General features: G+C 34.9%; 1 protein-coding gene across 1 annotated transcript; it reads right to left on the reverse strand.

Moving 5' to 3' along the window:
• Positions 1–737: 737 nt before the first annotated feature.
• On the reverse strand, positions 738–12236 carry LOC111483827 (E3 ubiquitin-protein ligase COP1). The gene is made up of 13 exons (XM_023130161.1): positions 11817–12236; positions 10475–10552; positions 10076–10231; positions 9257–9610; positions 5967–6124; positions 5783–5848; positions 5529–5607; positions 4132–4287; positions 3927–4025; positions 2678–2782; positions 2249–2428; positions 2051–2161; positions 738–1978 (listed from the first exon to the last, which is right to left on the reverse strand). Exons 1-13 carry the CDS (start codon positions 12129–12131, stop codon positions 1808–1810), a joined length of 2028 nt encoding a protein of 675 aa, XP_022985929.1. The 5' UTR covers positions 12132–12236; the 3' UTR covers positions 738–1807.
• Positions 12237–18530: the final 6294 nt, after the last annotated feature.

Here is an 18530-nt window from a genome sequence, read left to right on the forward strand (position 1 = left end):
AGATAAGAATTTGGGTGGGAGAATGAGATAATCCAACTCTTTTAATGGCTATTGAATTAGAAGATAAAATGAATATACACCAGCAATTACATGGGGTTTCCTTTTATAAACCCCCCATTAATGGGTAATTCCCTAAAAGAAGGAAATAGAGCTTAATGGGTAATCATCTAAAAGAGGGAAAAAGAAGGCGACGCTAGCAAGGACAAACAGGAAACAAATGGTGGAATAAGTCAAAACATTCGCAGGTTTTGTGGGATTTTGTTAAAATTTTACTTTTAACATCCCATGATATCGAATCCCACACCTTACTCTCACAGTTTATTTGCCTCACAAGAGAACACAAATGATGTTTGATTCAAACTTAAACTTAACTTTTATAAACCATAATTCCCAAGACCAAACAGAAATTGAACCAAACCATCTACAAATAACGTAAACTTCTTCATCTCAAACTCCACAAAGCCTACACTTTATTAGCCAAACGAATTGGAAATTATTCGTATTAGAGGTTTGAATTCGACACACTTTAGGCTAAACTCATACCTAAAATTTAAATAATACCAAAAGTTTTCTCCCCATCAAGCCATCTCAAAGTGGTGGTTTTTGGGGATGATCAAATTGAAAAAAGATTAAGGAGGAACTAAAGTATAAAATGAGATGAAAGAGGAAGATGCTGACAAAAGCATAATTAGCATGGTAATGTTAAAAGACAGGCAGTTGGCAGTTGGTCAAGGAAGTTAAAGCAAACATCAATTATTGAAATGAATAGGTCAAGTAAAGCAGCAGAAGGCAGTACTCAAATCATGGCTGAAGGTTAAAAAAAAAAAAAAAAAAGTTCATAATAAAGGTCGCCTTCAAACCACAGTTTTTGGTACTATAGGGATATTCAATATTTATGGTCCTCAACTTTAGACCAAAATAACCAAAAGGATATAGGAATGGGTCATCCAACAACTCTTTATTGCTTCTAGTCAAAAGCAGGCTATGACGTATCTTAGCTGCCGCTTCTCACGAATCATCCAAACATTCTATTCCTAATTTTGTTTTTAAAGCCTAAATCAAGGAGGATTACAAGCGCAAAGGGAGGGCAAGGTTGACAAATGGGATGATGATTTCGACATTAAATTGCAGAATCCGAATGTACAGGATTTTACTGTGTTGCTGACCCCGTCCAAAAAGAAACTGTCACCCACAAGATAGTTTTTGTTTTGGAGATTACTTTGTGGTTTATTGGTAATTATCAAGAACATTCTAAACAGAAAAAGGATCAAGAAACTCCCATATTTTGGAGTGAAATATGCTCTAAAGTTTGGAAGTCTCCGTCTAATAAGATTGACATCAAATACTTGACTGATGCGTTAGTCAGTCCTTTCTCTCACTGTCTCACGGCTCAATGCCACCAAATGGCTCACTCTCTAGACACTACCCCCCATGTTCTCCATTGTCGTTCACTTCAAAGTCAGACTCATTTGCAAGTGAAGATGCTATTTCAAAGCTTGTTCCAGGGTACAAGGGCATCCTAAAGTTCATTGTAACCATTTTAAAGAACACAGGCTTCCAGAGCAATGATTGGTTCGAGGAAATATTGACTATCACAAATAGGGTATGGATAGAGGAATAGATGGTCACCAAAGGCTAGGGATAAAATACCCCACCCAGGTTTTAGATGGGTACACGTAACCTTAACTCAAAAAGACCCATCTGTGTTGTATTTTCCTAACACGTGGACTATTGTGAACATTACATACAATTGAGCTAAACGTGCATCTCTATAGAATTTCTATTCCTAAATGGTCAAATGAACTTCTTAAACCGCAAGAACCAGCACCTTAATTGTTCCCTGGCTGTTAGCAGTGAGGATAGTAGGACTGTTACTCTTCCAGCAAACAGCACTGATGAAATAAGATCCCACATCATCCTCCACATCGGCTGCATCTGGTGAGCCAAATCTATGCCATGTCAGAGGTCTGGATATTTCCTGATACAGAGGCAAACCCTGTGTTAGTTCTAGGATAAAGAATGGAGAACCACGGTTTTGAATATAACTAACCTTGTGGTAAACAAAGATTTCATTTGTTTCACTACCACAAGCAATGTATTCTCTATTTACTGTGAGACCAACAAAGTTTTTCTCATTTGTATGACCTCTAAAGGTACGAACCTGTCGTAACAAAATGGATGAAGTCAGACAATTCTTCAACAAATTTTTTAAAACTGGAATGCATGCATTATATATATATATACTCACTGGCAGATTTTCCTTTACATCCCACAATCGTAAGGTGCTGTCTGTAGATGCAGAGGCTAGCTCACTGTTCGATAAAAATTTTACATATGAGACAGCTTTCTTGTGACCAGTGAAGACGTGAAGTGGATGGCTGATTTTTCTTAGGTCATAATAATGAATATTATGATCTGCTGAACCAACCTGAAGAATAGCCAACGATTTCATGCCTCAAGTCTCCCTTTTCATTATTTATTTTAAAGAACCAACAACAAACCGGAACCATGGAGCAAATGATCCGATCACAGAACAAAAAGATGCATGATAAGCAAATATAGACAAAAGATAGATACATTCCTAAGCAGAAATGAAGTGTGATGCTCCAATAGGAACTTCAACAGCAAGTGCAAAAGGCAAGAATAAACTCCAGAAAAATAAATTGAAGGAGCATACTGCAATGTGATTGCTGGATCCAGGATTGAATTTGACACAACAGATATTGGCCTTCATGTCGATATCAAGGACACTGTTCTCCTGCTTCATGCACCAAACTTTGACCTGCATGTTAAATTGAAAGCAGATGCAGCAAGTCATTATGAAACAGTCAACCCATAACCATCATAAGATTCCACTAAAAATCAAGTTTATTTTGTCTGTCCGCCCCCCAACCCCAACTAGGACAATGCTATCAAGTTGAGATATGTCCTGCCCAAATTTCACCTTTCATTTAAATTCTGATACAGTTACTCTGGAAATCCTCCTGGCCCTAAAACTAAATATTGGCCAATTGAGTAAAATAATTCTTGATAAGGCTCAAAGTTGTAGGTTTGAGAAAGGTAAGTTAACTGAAGAAGGGAAAGGTACGAGGATGTTGTGAGAATGATACATTTTGAACATGCCAAATGCTAGGTATCGGTTGAAAAACATATTTAATTTGCTACAAAGTTTGTAGAAAATTTGAACAAATAAGAGACTAATAAAACCAGACACAGGACACCATTTCAAACTAGATACTAGTTATTTGTTCACAAAGAGGCTCCTACCATAATAAAGTGACAAAGGGTATTCGTATCTCAAGCAGAATTTTGTTCACACACCAGGTGTCCATATATTGCTTCCTTTCCTTCCCTTTTTTTTTGGGTGAAAAAGATTACAATCATGATCTCTAATGTTTATTTATTTATTTATGTAGTTTCTATCTTGTCCATATGATTTGAATGCATGGTGTACCCCTGATTTTTCAATAGTTCATACGCCAAAGGCTGTTAATTGATTGAAAACATTGACAATCACAAACTTTTATTTTGACTGGGTCGATTTAAGGGCACTTTTATCCTTTTTCAAATGAATAACGATCAAGCTGACAGAACAAAACTTGATCTTTACTTTTTAATTAAAAAAAACAGTTAAAATCCAAACATCTGTTGTGCATATAAATGTGTTTGAAAATGCAGATAAATGAGGAACACAGATTTTTCAGCAGCCTATAATGCCAATGTTTTTGCAAGGAAATGGAAGCAGCAAGAAGATGACACAATCAAATAATGATGCTACACTAAGAGTACATCAAGAAGAATCTCATAATCTACAATCCACATCTATTTTGAAGCATATAGTGAACTATTTTATCTTTAAAAATACACAACACCCTGTTTGCATACAACCATGAACAAATAATTTTCTACAATAAATAAAAAAGTACCTTGCAATCATCACTACCAGACACCAACCTTGACGGTTCGGTACATGAAAAATCAACACTCCAAGCACGTTTTTCATGCTCTTCATACTCCAACACACTCTGAGACACAATGTTAGACAAGTAAGCTATTCTAGTATAAACTCCTGATCGGATAAGAGAAAAGTAGTAAATGTTAAATATAAGAAACCATGTGGTTATAATTTACCTGCCCTCTATTTACATCCCAAACTGTTACCACACCCTCGTAGTCGCTGCTAGCTATAATGTTTTTTGATAGTTTGTTCCAACTCAAACAACTTAGTTTTGCACGTGTTGACATTTCCACTATAGGACAGTGGACATCAGTAGATTCATTTACAACCTATAAAAAAACAGCAAGAAGGTTACGAAGGTCATAGAAAAGCTGCATAGCTTCATAAATAGACCTTTCATCATCATCATCATTGGTACCATAAAATGACCGAAGTACAGCAATCATAGTCCACCGACAAGCTCTCACCAAACAAGGGTTAATCAACTCCAAAACCCCGTTCTTTAAATCATTATTGATACAAATTCCTTATAAATTACGTCAATAACGGTAACGACTCATGCCTAGAATTCGAAATTCGGATTCAGCACCTGATGACCCTGACATTACCTTGCAACATAATCACATTACTTACTTCTTGCTCCTAAGAGTGAAGATTATCCTCACAGACCAACACAGGCCCTTCCAATATGCTATGCCCTCACTCACATGCATCCTAAGAAAATTCCTCAGAGGTCACCCAACGTAAAATTGTGGTAAGTAAAGCATGCTTAACCATAGAGTTCCTATGATTGAGCTACCGAAAAGGAATGTGCACTTCTATTCTCAGGATAACTCTCATCCAGATGTGGTCATAGTTCATTCATGTACTCTATCTCTACTCGGGTCTCACATGCTCATTAGCTTCCGCCTTGATTCGCCCCCGAACCATATCTTACTGGGAGAAATACCACTCTGATACCATTTATAATGGTCCATTCCTAGGATTTGGATCAGGATACAAAATCCGGATTCAACACCTGAGTGACCCCAACATTCCCATGCATCCCCTATGACATAGCCATATTACTTACTCCTTGCTTCTAAGAATGAACACTATCCCCACAGACCAACACAAGTCCTTCCAACATGCTTTGTCATCACTCACATGCATCCTAGGAAAATTCCCAAGAGATTACCCAACATAGAATTGCTTCAAGTAAAGCACATTTAACCATGGAGTTCCTATGATTGATCCATCGAAAAGGAAGGTGCACCTTGTTGGTATAGGTAGTGAATTTTAATTCTTTTAAGCCTTTCTTGATCATCCTATCCTCAATATCGCTCTCTTCTAGATGTGGTCTTGGTTCATTCATGTACCCCTCCTATACTCGGGCGTCACAGTAATTGTTATGTGGAGAGAAAGATCATATTATGGCAATACTTTTACCAAATCAACCATAGTGTGTGCTAATAGCTAGAAAATAATTAGGGGCTAGGATTTGACATGTTCACTGAATACAGAGAATGATTAGGAGGAACATCACAAGACAAAAAATCAATGAGTAAAGGCATCTAAACATAGACATTACCGAAGAGAAGTCGAACACTTTTATGCATCGAGAAACTCCAGCAGTAGCGAATAATTCATCATCTCGGTCAAATTCAATGCTGAAATATGATAAAACCAAACAATCAACTCAAGGAAACTTGAGGAACATGCTGTAGTAACAGCAATAATCCTGATGAACAATCTCAATTATATGACAAAATTCCAGATTCAATTTGCTTTGTCACTAATGAAATTAAATTTCAGAAATTCTTGACAGCCGGCTGCCTCCCTCACCTTGATACTATGTTGGTGGAGTGAAATATATCTCCATGTCTAAGTTCAGCAATGACTCTCAAGCGACTATTTATTCAACAGAAAGAAGTTACATTATGTTAGTCATGTCTGAAATTTTTGCCATAGTTTGCACCAAATATATACAATTCACTTAAGTGACAATAGCCTACATCAGCCTTCCTACCTGTATCGCGTGAAGGTAGTCAATACTGATTGAAAATCTGAAAGGCCTGCAGTATATCCTTCTCTGTGTATAACATTTTTATCCTTTTCCTGCTGGTCTAGCAGTTGATTTGGCAGCTGACGTCGCTTTTGCAGATAACATTCTTGTAGGTCATTGAACTGAAGCCACGGAAGGAACTAGAATCAGAAGAAAAATAATAGCGAAGAAGAGGAAGAAGAAAGGAAGGAAAGAAAATAGAGAAGAAGATGCAAAAGTAAACTCCATTAAAAGAAAGATAAGAGGAAACTTGGACCAAAAAAAGCCCAAGCAATAGAACCATGCAATACAAAGCTCTGAAGAAACCCAAGTTCCCCACCATTCATATACTACCAATCATCAATCGAAAAGGGAGAAAAAAGGAGAGAGAAACATTCTAAAATTTGTTATGGTGGAATCATAGAGCTGCTATGATTTGAAGTCAAAATCAGAGGAGGATAAATATTTGGTCTCTTGGTTTACATTTTGCTGTTGTGATTTTTATTTGACAAAATGTGTAGCAACCAAAAAGCCATAAACCGGAGCCCAAGAAACAGATTTTCTTTTTTCTTTCCCTCTCTCTCTCTCTCTTTTTTTTTTTTTTAAAGAGAAATAACTTCCATTAAAGTGAACGAAAAGTGATAACTATCATGACAAGCCAAAAGAGTTTAATCAAATCCACATAGACAAGAAAGGGAGTAACCAAAAAATTCAAGAGGATTCACCAATTCAAAATAACAAAACAACTTGGTCAAAATGCTCATCAAACTCCCTATGTTCATCATAATGCTAAGATTCTTCCTTCCTTCAAATAAACCAGAAATAAAGACAGTATCCAACGGAATTCCAGGTTTTCCTTCTCATTCTTAGGATCATGTGTAATTTCTTCCACCATATCTTTAGTTGAAAGCCCGTGGCTCCATGCTGAGTTAAACCTGTATTCCAGATTTCCTTTTCAAACTTGAAATAATCCCTGTATCCCACCAGTCTCCAATTAAATGGATTTTTGTAGCAGCCTAAGCCTAAGCCCAAGCCCACCCACTGCTAACCGATATTGTCCTCTTTGGGCTTTCACTTTCAGGCTTCCACTCAAGGTTTTTAAAACGCGTATGCTAGGGAGAGGTTTCCACACCCTTATAAATAATGCTTTGTTCTTCTCTCCAACCGATGTGGGATCTCACAATCCACCCCCCTTCGGGGGCCCAACGTCCTCACTGGCACTTGTTCCCTTCTCCAATCGATGTGGGACCCCCCAATCCACCCCCCCCCCCCNTGGGATCTCACAATCCACCCCCCTTCGGGGGCCCAACGTCCTCACTGGCACTTGTTCCCTTCTCCAATCGATGTGGGACCCCCCCCCCCCCCCCCCCCCCCCTTCGAGGCCCATCGTCCTTGTTGGCACACTGCCACGTGTCCACCCTCCTTCGGGGCCCAGTGTCCTTGCTAGTATGCTGCCTTGTGTCCACCCCCCTTTGGGGCCTAGCGTCCTTGCTGGCACACTGCCTCATGTCCACCCCCTTTGGGATTCAACCTCCTCACTGGCACATCGCCCGATGTCTGGCTCTGATACCATTTGTAACAGCTCAAGCCCACCGCTAGCAGATATTGTCCTCTTTGGACTTACCCTTTCGGGCTTTCCCTCAAGGTTTTTAAAACATGTCTACTAGGGAGAAGTTTCCATACTTTTATAAAGAATTTTTGTTTTCCTTCCCAACCGATGTGGGATCTCACAATTTTAGTGCAAGAGATGGCATATGTATGTCGCAAGAGGGTTTCCATGCAGCCAAGGGTCCTCCCAAACCTCACTGTGTTCTTATTTCCTGGTCTGAAACATGATAAGGAATTATCTAATAATCGACTAGTGCTAAAGAGAACAATTCTCCCTCAGACCCTCCATAGCTATTTTGAGACCAACTCCTTATTCCTAAGTCGCTTTTGGGCCTGATTTAATCATAGGGGGAGAAACAATTTTGCAAATTAACAAGATACTTTGCTTTACCTCAGTACTGTCTTTCCACAATAATTTTCTAGACATCTTTTCAGTCTCATCAAATCTGACACCCTTGATTGCGCTTCAAAAATTAGATAGGAATAAGGTTTTTTCGTTGAAAACTCTCTCTATTTCTATCATTAGCTGATGATCAAAGCAACAAGACCCATACCACTCTATTTGGAAAGGGAACTATCCAAGGAAGGTGAAAATTATCCTTTGGGAACTCAGTCTATCCTGCTTAAATACTTATGACAGGCTACAAAGAAGATCGCCATGGTTAAATATATCTCCTAGCTGTTGTTCCCTATGCAAAGAAGATGAAGAATCCCACGGCCACCTCCTCTTCATCTCGCGTCTTTTGGCCGGTTTTTTTTTTTTTTTTGGGGGGGGGGGGGGGGGAGACTTCATCCTGAAGGTTTTTAGTTGGCATGCTGCCTTTAGGAGTAGTATTGGGGACTTGCTCTCTGTTAAGCTTATTGGGATCCATTCAAGAAAGGGAAGAAGATCCTTTGGCTTAACTTCATTTAGGCTTTCTTATGGCATTAATGGTTTGAAAGAAACTTACATTTATTTACTGATCAAGAACAGATAACCAAGCTCTTCTCTTCTATTACTTGTTTATCTCGGTGTAAAATTAGCCTACTTTTGTAATTATGGTTCATCCTTCCTTTTTATCCCATTGGAATAGTTTTTTTGTAATCCATTGCACGGGATATCCTCTATTCTGTAATTTCATTCAATCAATGAAATGATATTGTTTCCTCTGGATTTTTTCCGACCAGTTACCAAAAAGAAGGCAGGATTCCCTCCAAACTCAAGGCCCAATTTCCTATTATATTAACTGAATTCTTTAGCCCCTGTGACTGAACAACAAATAGAAATATTGAGATTGTATAAACTCATTTTATGGAGAATGAAGAATCATAAGAACCGAGTTTGTTTATCAACAAGGGTACACTGTCAAGGATAGAATTCTAGGGCTTCCCCTCTCTCCCACAAGAAAACCTCATAAAATTCTTTGCAAAAAGATACCCCTCACAGCTATCTTCCTCCCCCTATAAACATGAACGCACTGCCCACACACGCACCTTCCTTGGGCCCACTTCTAACTAATTTGTAACAACATCTTCTTCCCCACTCTCCTTCATCACGTGTCTACTCCTATAACATACTTATTTAATCTAACCACTAACATTGAATATCGAGAACTGGAAATAACTATGCAGCGAGAATGGATGAACTCAGAGGTATATATTGAAGAATGAAACATGTCAAACAAAACCTGAGCATGGACCCGTTTTTTCCTTGCAACAGAAAGACCAGTATGATTCGCTTGTGGTTCTGGCCTATTTAATGCATCCTTTCTGTAGAGTCCATAAGTGCTGACTTGACTCCTTGAATCTGCTTTCTTATTTTGAAAATTTCCAGCAGATACAACACCCCAGGTGTTCAAAGAAGTAGAGGTAGGCCCATCATTTCTCTTATCTGTTAATGACGACCAAGGTTCTCTAGCTTTCATATCATCTCCAGCCATATGTAGCTTCATAGAATACCTGTCCCTTGCACAATAAAGTTCCATCCTATGTCTCTCCACTGCACTTATGTCCGCCTTAATAAACTGAAGATCAGTTTGCACCTGTCAAAATAGTTATGAAGAGAATAATTAGATAAATGATCACATAGATATTGAGCTGAAAAAACCAAAACCAATTAGAAAGTTTTTCTTAAATACAGGTTATCAGTGCACAGGTATCCATGACCATTTGCTAAAACTTCCTTCTAGATGATTGCTTACCTCATGCCCTCCTGGTAGTGAGTTCAAAAAACAAATTCTCTCTTCTAACTCTAACCCAAAAATACCTTTTTGCACCTCACACATTGGTATGGACTACTGGAGGTCTACAATAATCATATACCACAACTACAACTAATCACATATGATTTATTAATTGATAAAAAAGGCAAGTACATTTCACAAGCCGAAGTTCAAAATGCCCAAATAGAAAATGGTTAAATAATGTGAAATGCAATAGTCAATTTTAAACAGCATCGTCAATACTGACAACATTCAAAAGATATTACTGAACTAGAGGAAAAATACCTCATTGAGCTCGCTAACTTTTTGCTTCCTCAGGATATGTAAGAAATCTGTTAATATATTCATATTTCTATCAGATTCTTCTTGTTCCATCTTTCTCTTCTTCTCAGAAAGCATTGACAAGAGGGAATCCAACTCCTTAATTGATACATCACAGCCCTAGCAAGAAAATAAGAACACTATAACGCTTACCATTGCTCCATAATGAATAATTTGAAACACATGAAGTACAAAACCTGAATACAACTAATATCACAGAAGCCCAACAATTCAGAAACATTTTCTGTTCATAGGCACGCAAAGGTGTAAATTGAGACCATAGTTGCTAAGATATTAAATAATACTTCCAATTTAAAATTTATGCAAATGCAAATCAGATGTAGTTGGGCCTTGTTGACTAACCTCTTGTAAAGCACGGCGAAAAAGTTCAATGGGGGTTGCAGTTTTTGCTATTTGATGAGCAGACGTCTTCTTCAGTAGCTACAATGTGGTACAGAGAAACCGTATCATGATCAGCTGCATTTTCAAATCAATCATTTCAAAACAAAGATGTCCATGTCTGTTCACTAATATGCATACATTAGATTACTAGAACTAATTTTTGGTTAAAGTAGATGAATAGACATAGAATTAAGCATATTTATCTGATAAAATATTATTCTAATAATTATAAAAGAATAATCATTTTGATTAGGAAAGTAAAAGAAAAACCATATCAATATGAAGAATCAAAAGAAAATGACTGCACAGATTTCAATTGTACTTCAGCACTAAAAGTAGTAGAATGAGATTGGCATCTATATACATGCTTCATAAAATTACAACATTTTAATGTTTGCTATAAATATTATAAAGTTCAATGCTTAAACTGCATCGCCAATGAAATTAATCAAGAATATTAATAGAGAAAACACGCACGCCAAAAAATAAAAAGTATCAATAACAGAGGGTTTCTCAATATGAGAGGAGGATATGACTACATGGAAATAAAGTTCAACTCATTGGCAAAGGCATTAAAATTTAGGAAGCTATTATTTTCACTGAACTAAACTTCCATTAGAAATCGGCATCAGTGATTGCAAATTCACTACCTAGTTTGGGTCAATGATCATTCTTAGATGATTCTACAAGGGAGCTTCGTATTTCAAACATTCAGATCATCACATTGTTATGTACAGCGTCTAATTCTGTAGAGAGACCCAAATTTTCTTATAGGCTAATAAAACACAATCCGCACATCGAAGAGTTAATATCTTACATTGCTTTATAAGATATATAGTACACTTAACTGGAATCTTAACTAAGCCACTCCAAGTATGAAAAATAGGCTTAAGTAACGTAGTAATGCTATAAATCTATATAGACGAATCAATAAAAAATAAAAATAAAAATAAAAAGGAAAAAAAGACTTAGTAAGATTTGTAAGACAAAAATTACTAAAATAATTCGAAGAGAAAAGGTCGACAAAACTAGTAATCTTATTCATTGTCTAGTAACTGATTGTATAAGCTATAAGCACAAAAAAATCAAGGCACATAAACAGCACAATATAAGTATAATGATCGAATGTTTCCTATCTCAGACCTTGCCGGGACATTTGTTCACAATTTTCGTAAATAGTTTGGGAATTTCATCAAGACCGAAAGCAAGAACGAAAATTAACCCAAAGCACAGTATAAAGTCATCAATCGCAACAAACGGTGCATAAAAACTCGAAATAAGAAGTGAATTAAAGAAAACAAACCTTGTCAAGCAAGAAGTTAGGAAACAGCTGGACGGAGGTGAGATGTTGAGCACAGCAAGGGCAATCGCTCTTGTTGCGGAGATGAGTGATGATGCACATATAGCAGAAACTGTGGCCGCAGGCAGTGAGGAACGCATCCCTAATGATCTGCATGCAAATCGGGCAGAGGAAGTCCTTATCCAACTGAGCTGAAGCTTCGCCGACAGTGTCGAGCTCCGCGAGTGAGCAATCGGGAATTGACGGCGCTGAAATCGTCGAAGACAGAGGCTCCGTCTTCACCGCCGGAACCAAGGCTCCGGTTGATCCTTCGTCCATCTACCTTTCTGAGGAACGAGTTGTCTGAATGAGAGCGAAGTAGGAGAGAGAGAGAGAGAGGAAGGGGGAGGCAAAGAGAAGGAGAGAAGGGAAGGACCGAAGGTGGAGAGTGGGACCCATGATAGTCTGTGAAGGCCACAACGCCCCACGCGATCATTGCCGCCAACGACGTCGTTCTGGTTTATACGTTATTTGTGTTGAGCTTCTTATTCCAAATCTTATGTTGACTGTCAGCCCGCCACGTGGGACAATAGAGATTTGGTTTCTTTTTTCTACTTATGTTCACGTGACTGATTAATCACAATAATAATCTAATTAATTACAGTCTAAATTATAATTAATATGTTAATGAAATTTTGGTAGCCTCAAATGTGAACGTCTATAGATGATTTTTAAATATTTATTAAAACAAAATGTTTACCAATTATGAAACAAGCTTGTAAAACTCAATCAATAACCATATTTTAGTATATCAAAAGTGTGCTAAGTAAGCTACTAATATTTAAAATATATTAGAATAAGTTAATTTCACGTATATTTAAATTTATTATATTTTAGTTTATATACTTTTTAGTAATTTCAATAAATGAAATTAGATGTCTATCAATATACAAAAGTACATTTACATTTTTATATTTTTTTCTATTTATTTTAAATGACAATATCATTATTACTTTTATCAATTTTAATAAAAATTAAATCAAGCTAGTAAGGACTAATTTAAAGATTTATTGGGTATTAACTATAAATGTAGACAATTATAAAAAAAAATATATATATATATATTTAAATTTAATCGTAAAATAAAATTTTTATGGAAAAAAACAATAATGAAAACAAGAACTCCCACGTGCGGAAAAATAAAAAGGAAGCAATTTCACGAGACGGTCCATAAGGCCCAATAAACGTGAACCGGAAATAGAAGGTTGTCATGGGCTTCAGGCCCAAATTTTCGTAGAATGAGAGCCCAAGTAATATCATTCAGCCCAACGAAGTAGGTGTCTCGTTATTCATTTTTAAATTAAATAAAATTATTATATCTTAAACAGAAGTATCCAATTTTAATTTGAAGATGAAATTTAAATTAAATTAGAAAAATTCAACAAACACTAGAATTGAAAGACGAAAATAGTTCTATAATAAAAAATAATTATAAAGAAAATGTAATATTGAGTGGATTAATGGTGTATGGAATTATTTTTAATAATTTAATTAAAGTAGTCTCTTACATTGAGCATGAAGAAGAAATTAAAGCTTTTATTAGCCAAAACATAGGTATAATATAACAACAATGGAGGTAGAGAGAAGAATACAACATAAACTAGTTATACAATATATAACATAGGTTTACAAGCTCAGGAGGAATAGACAGAAAATTAAAACATCCACGATTGAAGTCCTAAACACTTGCATGAAAACGACTCGGCGGGTGCAAAAAGTGAGCTCGACCCACGAAGATAAATGGATGGACTTGCAAGGTCAAGAAAAATTTGAACAATTTTCGTGGATTGAAAAGGAAAAAAAAAAGACGTAAAGCAAGAAAAGCTCAGGAGAGATACGGCCGAGAGTTGCATCAAAAGGGAGGTGTAGGGTTTGGGGAGAGAGGGAGAGGGTCAGCCATGGGAGGAGGAAGGAGGAGGTGGGCGGAGAGATGGGGAGAGAAAGAAGGGGTGGAGGAGAGGTTGAACAGTGCCATGATGGGAGAGGAAGGGGGAGGTTAGGGGTTATTTATAATCAGATGGGAAGAGAGAGGAGAGGGTATAATTGGGTGTTTTTAATGGAAAATGCTATCGATGTGTCGTTTTCCACATAGGAAGGGGACAGGATGGATGGTGAGAGTTTGTTTTCTTGGGATTCAACGTTACCTATTCAATGTCAAATGCCTCTCTCTCTCTCTCTCTCTCTCTCTCTCTTATTATTATTTTTTTTCAATGCAAATGTAATTTATTTATTTAAAAATTAAAAATTATTATCATCTTACTTTTTTTTTAAATGTGTAATAAAATTTTGCATGTTTATTAATTTTCTAACCTATATTTTTAATTATAAAGATATTGGATAACAATTGATTAAAAAAATTATTAAAATATGTTATTTTGTGGTCTGGAAGCCCATAATTTCCCACAGTGAAAATGTACCATTTATGTTAGAAAACGACGTAGTTTCAAGGCTGTAAATATGTAAATGAAATTATTTACAAAAATATTTAAATTTCAAAATTTGAAATCTCAAACTTTCATAACAAAGGAAAAAACAACCAAAAAGTTTTCCACAAACAAAACATTTATATTTATTGCAAACTATTGAAAACAACAACATGGGAGGCTGACTGTTCGTTAATTTTTTAAAAATAATAAAAAAATAAAAAAATAATAATAAAAATAAAAAAGTACTTTCACTAAATAGGAAAATGTAACAGGAAATTGGCAAAGCAGTAAGACCCATTTATTGGTTGTTATCAACAAAAAAGAAAAGAGAAAAATACAGATTTTGACCATTCAAAAAGTGCTTTCTGTCTCTAAAATCACTATTTTTCTCTCTGGGGAATCAGAAATAAAATAAACAAAACCCTAGGGACTTTGCTGCAAATAGTTCTTTTCATCAAACTCTATACCCATTTTCTGACAACTATTTTTATTTATTTTTTTACCCAAAAGGGTACAATGGCAAATTTCCACAAATAATAATTTCTTTAAAAAATAAATTATAAAAAAAAAAAAAAAAAAAAACTCTTCCCATTTCCTATGTAATTATTACCTTCATAGCCATTGCAGCGGCAGAGATCTTCAGAATACAATACTGCTCCAATGTATGGTCAATCTCATGTGGCCCTTCTTACATTTATTATTCTCCTTACTCTTTTAAATGCCCCCATCTTTCTAAATTATTACAATATTACCACCCCCTTTATTTAAAAAAGAAATAATCCTCTGCTTTCTCCCTATTAATTAGTGTTTGACTGTTTGGAATCTTTGAATGTGGGGGTTTGACTTCACTATTAACTTTTCATAATTAAACCTAGTTCTTTTTAATAAAACAAGAAATCTCAGGGGGTTTTTGGTAAGAAAAATAGGGTAAAAAGTATAAATATAAGAAAGATGGAGGAGTAAATTTGGAAGTAAAAATAAAAGAGGGGAGGGCACTGAGAAAGTGACAGTAAAGGGAGGTTTAATTGCATATACTTGAGTGCCTTACTGACAGATTTTGAATATGGAGAATTAAGAGCCCGTGAAGTCATCATTACTTATTGCGTCATCCCACTTCATTCTACTTTTTTTATTCCCTAAAATGCCCACTCCATTTCCATCTTATACCTATTTTACTTTTTTTTTTTCTTTTTTTTTTTTTTTTTTTTTTTTTTTTTTACTCCCAACTAATAATAATAATAATAATAATATTAACCAAGTCTGCCCATCATCGTAATAAAATTTTAAAATATAATAATAATATTAATATTAATCAAATTTAATCCTCGAATGGCTTAAAATTTTTATACTAAACGCGAGCGAATGTAAATTCATAATGGGCCTTGACGAGACCTCAAGGCGTGGCCCAATAGGCCCAACTTACATACATCTCAGGCCGTTATGGAGGTTCTTCATTCCTGGTCAAACTTTCAACGTGCAAGAAAAAAGGGAAAAATTCCAATGAACTTATTGCTATTATTCTTATAGAAATTTTAAATTTCGATATTTTTGTCGATATATAATTTTATGTCTATATATTCAACATTTAGAGCTTAGTTATAATATAAAAAAACTAACAAAATATAGTAAAAATAACAACAAGATATCATTAATGTGATTGTAGTATAAAATATTTATTTATTTATTTTGTGATATTTTATATTTATAGTTTTTTCTTGAAAATGGAATCTTATAAAAACAATTTTGCTATAGAAAAAGTTTGAAATCTAAAATGGTATGAAACAAAACAAAAGAGTTTGTGCTCAAAGTGGACAATATCATATTATTGTGTAGAGTCGTGTTCATCTAACATAGTATTATAGTCATGCCTTAAATTTAGCCATGTTAATTAAATCCTCAAATGTCGAACAAAGTATTGTGAGTCTCGAATGCATAATAGAAAATGACTAAGACTCCAATAGAACACTTCGATTAAGGGGAGGCGTACTTTGTTCAAAGAGAAGTGTTGGATGAAAGTCTCATATCGGCTAATTTAGAGAATAGTCGTGAGTTTATAATCAAGAAATACTATGAGACCTTTTGGAAGTGGACAATATGATACCATTGTGAAAAATGTTCATCTAACGTGCGACATAAAGTAGGAGGCAAATAATTTATAAATGGATATAGTTGATGGTTTTATAAGAAATCAAGTGGGCGTGTATGATATTGAAGAGGACATTTCTCTTTTTCATGCCAGCTTCCCTGGTTGCCCACTAGCTTTGATTGATAGCGAAATCTTAAGACCAAAAACAATTCAAACCCAAGACACGCCCGCCGACATTTAAATTTAATTGGGAATCCTTTCAAAGTTGCTTGCCCAACAAAAGCAACACGCCACACCCTCTTTCCTCTAGCCGCCTCTCATAGTGCTATCACTGTGACATCAGAACCAGATATCGAATGATATGACAACAAAACGCTGGATTTTGAATAAGTATATTGTGAGATCCTATGTTGGTTGGAGAGAAGAACAAAACACAATAATATCGGTTAGCATAAGACTTAAGTTGTTACAAAAAAAAAAATTATTTTTGCCATTCATGGTGTTGAAACTTTCATCCTTCAGTATATTTTTCAAGATTTACGTGACTGTGTTTACAAAGAAAATTAAGTGATACTCTATAGTGTGCATGCACGAGACAAGAATGTTTGAATCGTCTTTCGATTCAATAGATGACGTTGAATAGTTCACGGAAGCAAGGTCTAATTGATATCCAAATGACTTGTCACTCAACTGCCCATCCATTTAGTGCTCGGGTACGTCACTTTGAAGCTTACTTTTCAAATTGGGGTAGAGGTAAGCTTAGTAATAATTACATTACATTTGGGAAGGACTATTGACCGCCTTTTATATAATAACGTGCATGGGGTTTAAAATAAAAGGCCAACTTGTTTTTAACTAAGCTTAAAAGGAGAAATTAATCTTTACTTAATATAATTAAGCATGTTTTAATAAACGCACTAATTCGGTTTAACGGCAGCAATGACGACACAGTCAGCCTTTTTCGTATTTTTAATGCAATATTGCCCTAGCCGTCCAGCTGCCCAACGGACGGCAATGCCTATGAATTACGTGGAACGTATTGCACCGTGTAAATTAATGGTATTATAAAATAGCTATGACGTGGATTGGTGAGGAAGCGTACGTGGCAGCCGTGGCCTCGTGATCGAGCATATTCCTATAAAGGTTCCATATCCGGCCCCACACCCCCAAACCCATTTCATCATTTCACGTTCCAATTCTCACCTGTCATTTTCTTTTTCTTTTATTATTATTATTATTTTCGTGTAAAACAAATTATATAAAATGATCCCGAATATCTTATAAATAAATAAATAAAATTTCCACGTAATAGTTTATTTGAAATTTCCACGTAACATTTTAAAAAAACACAAGAACTTATAATAACTAATTAAAAATAGGAGAAGTAAACATGACATAATTATATATATTCGATTTAAGTGACCTAGAATTGTAATAAATAATGGACTAATAATTTAAATAGTTTTTAATTAATCATAGTTTTTTATTTATTTAAAAAATTGAATTATATAAAATCTAAAAAAGTTTGTTAGATTTTTTTAATAAAACTTTTAAATTATTGGCTGGGATTATGAAAATATTTCGATATGAAATCTTAGCCATTCATTGGATAAATCCAACCCACTGATAAAATTAAATTTTATAATTACATGTCTAGGTAATATTCACTCACGTGTCTTGTTATGTAAATAAAATAATAATTTACAACATTTAATAGATTAAAAAGTATGTGTTTAAAAAAAATTAATAAATTTTAAGAGAAAACAATAATTGTTTTTTTTTTCTTTTAAGTTATGAATATAGTAAGGTTATATATTTTAATCTGTGTATTGGTTTAATTTATTTTTGTGCAAATTTTTATTCTATTGAAATTAAATATTATTTATTTGTTAAAAAAAAAAAAAAAGCTAACATTCAATCCTTACAATTTAAAAATCAAGAGATATAATTTAATAAATTTAGCGTAAAAAATTAAAAAGAAGTTTATAGAATATTAATTGAAAAATCTAACAAATTAATAAAAAAAATTAAATTATGCAGGGAAATTAAGCTGAAAATAGTGTATCTTTAAACACCTACCAGTTAAAAGAATAAAATACAATTAATAGAAACAAATATTCCATCATCCAAAAAGAGAAAAGAAAAGAAAAAAAAAAAAAAAAAAAA

The sequence above is a fragment of the Cucurbita maxima genome, unplaced genomic scaffold (assembly GCF_002738345.1).
Source record: "Cucurbita maxima cultivar Rimu unplaced genomic scaffold, Cmax_1.0 Cma_Scf00009, whole genome shotgun sequence".
NCBI classification, from domain to species: Eukaryota; Viridiplantae; Streptophyta; class Magnoliopsida; order Cucurbitales; family Cucurbitaceae; genus Cucurbita; species Cucurbita maxima.

Bases quoted from the DNA above. Each gene is read 5' to 3' on its own strand.
- LOC111483827 (XM_023130161.1), bottom strand. From the start codon at position 12,131: ATGGACGAAGGATCAACCGGAGCCTTGGTTCCGGCGGTGAAGACGGAG. The intron at 5,608-5,782 runs GTGAGGGAGGCA...ATCATATTTCAG, and splicing joins TCCACCAACATAGTATCAAG to CATTGAATTTGACCGAGATG. The intron at 1,979-2,050 runs GTTAGTTATATT...CCTCTGTATCAG, and splicing joins AAATCTTTGTTTACCACAAG to GAAATATCCAGACCTCTGAC.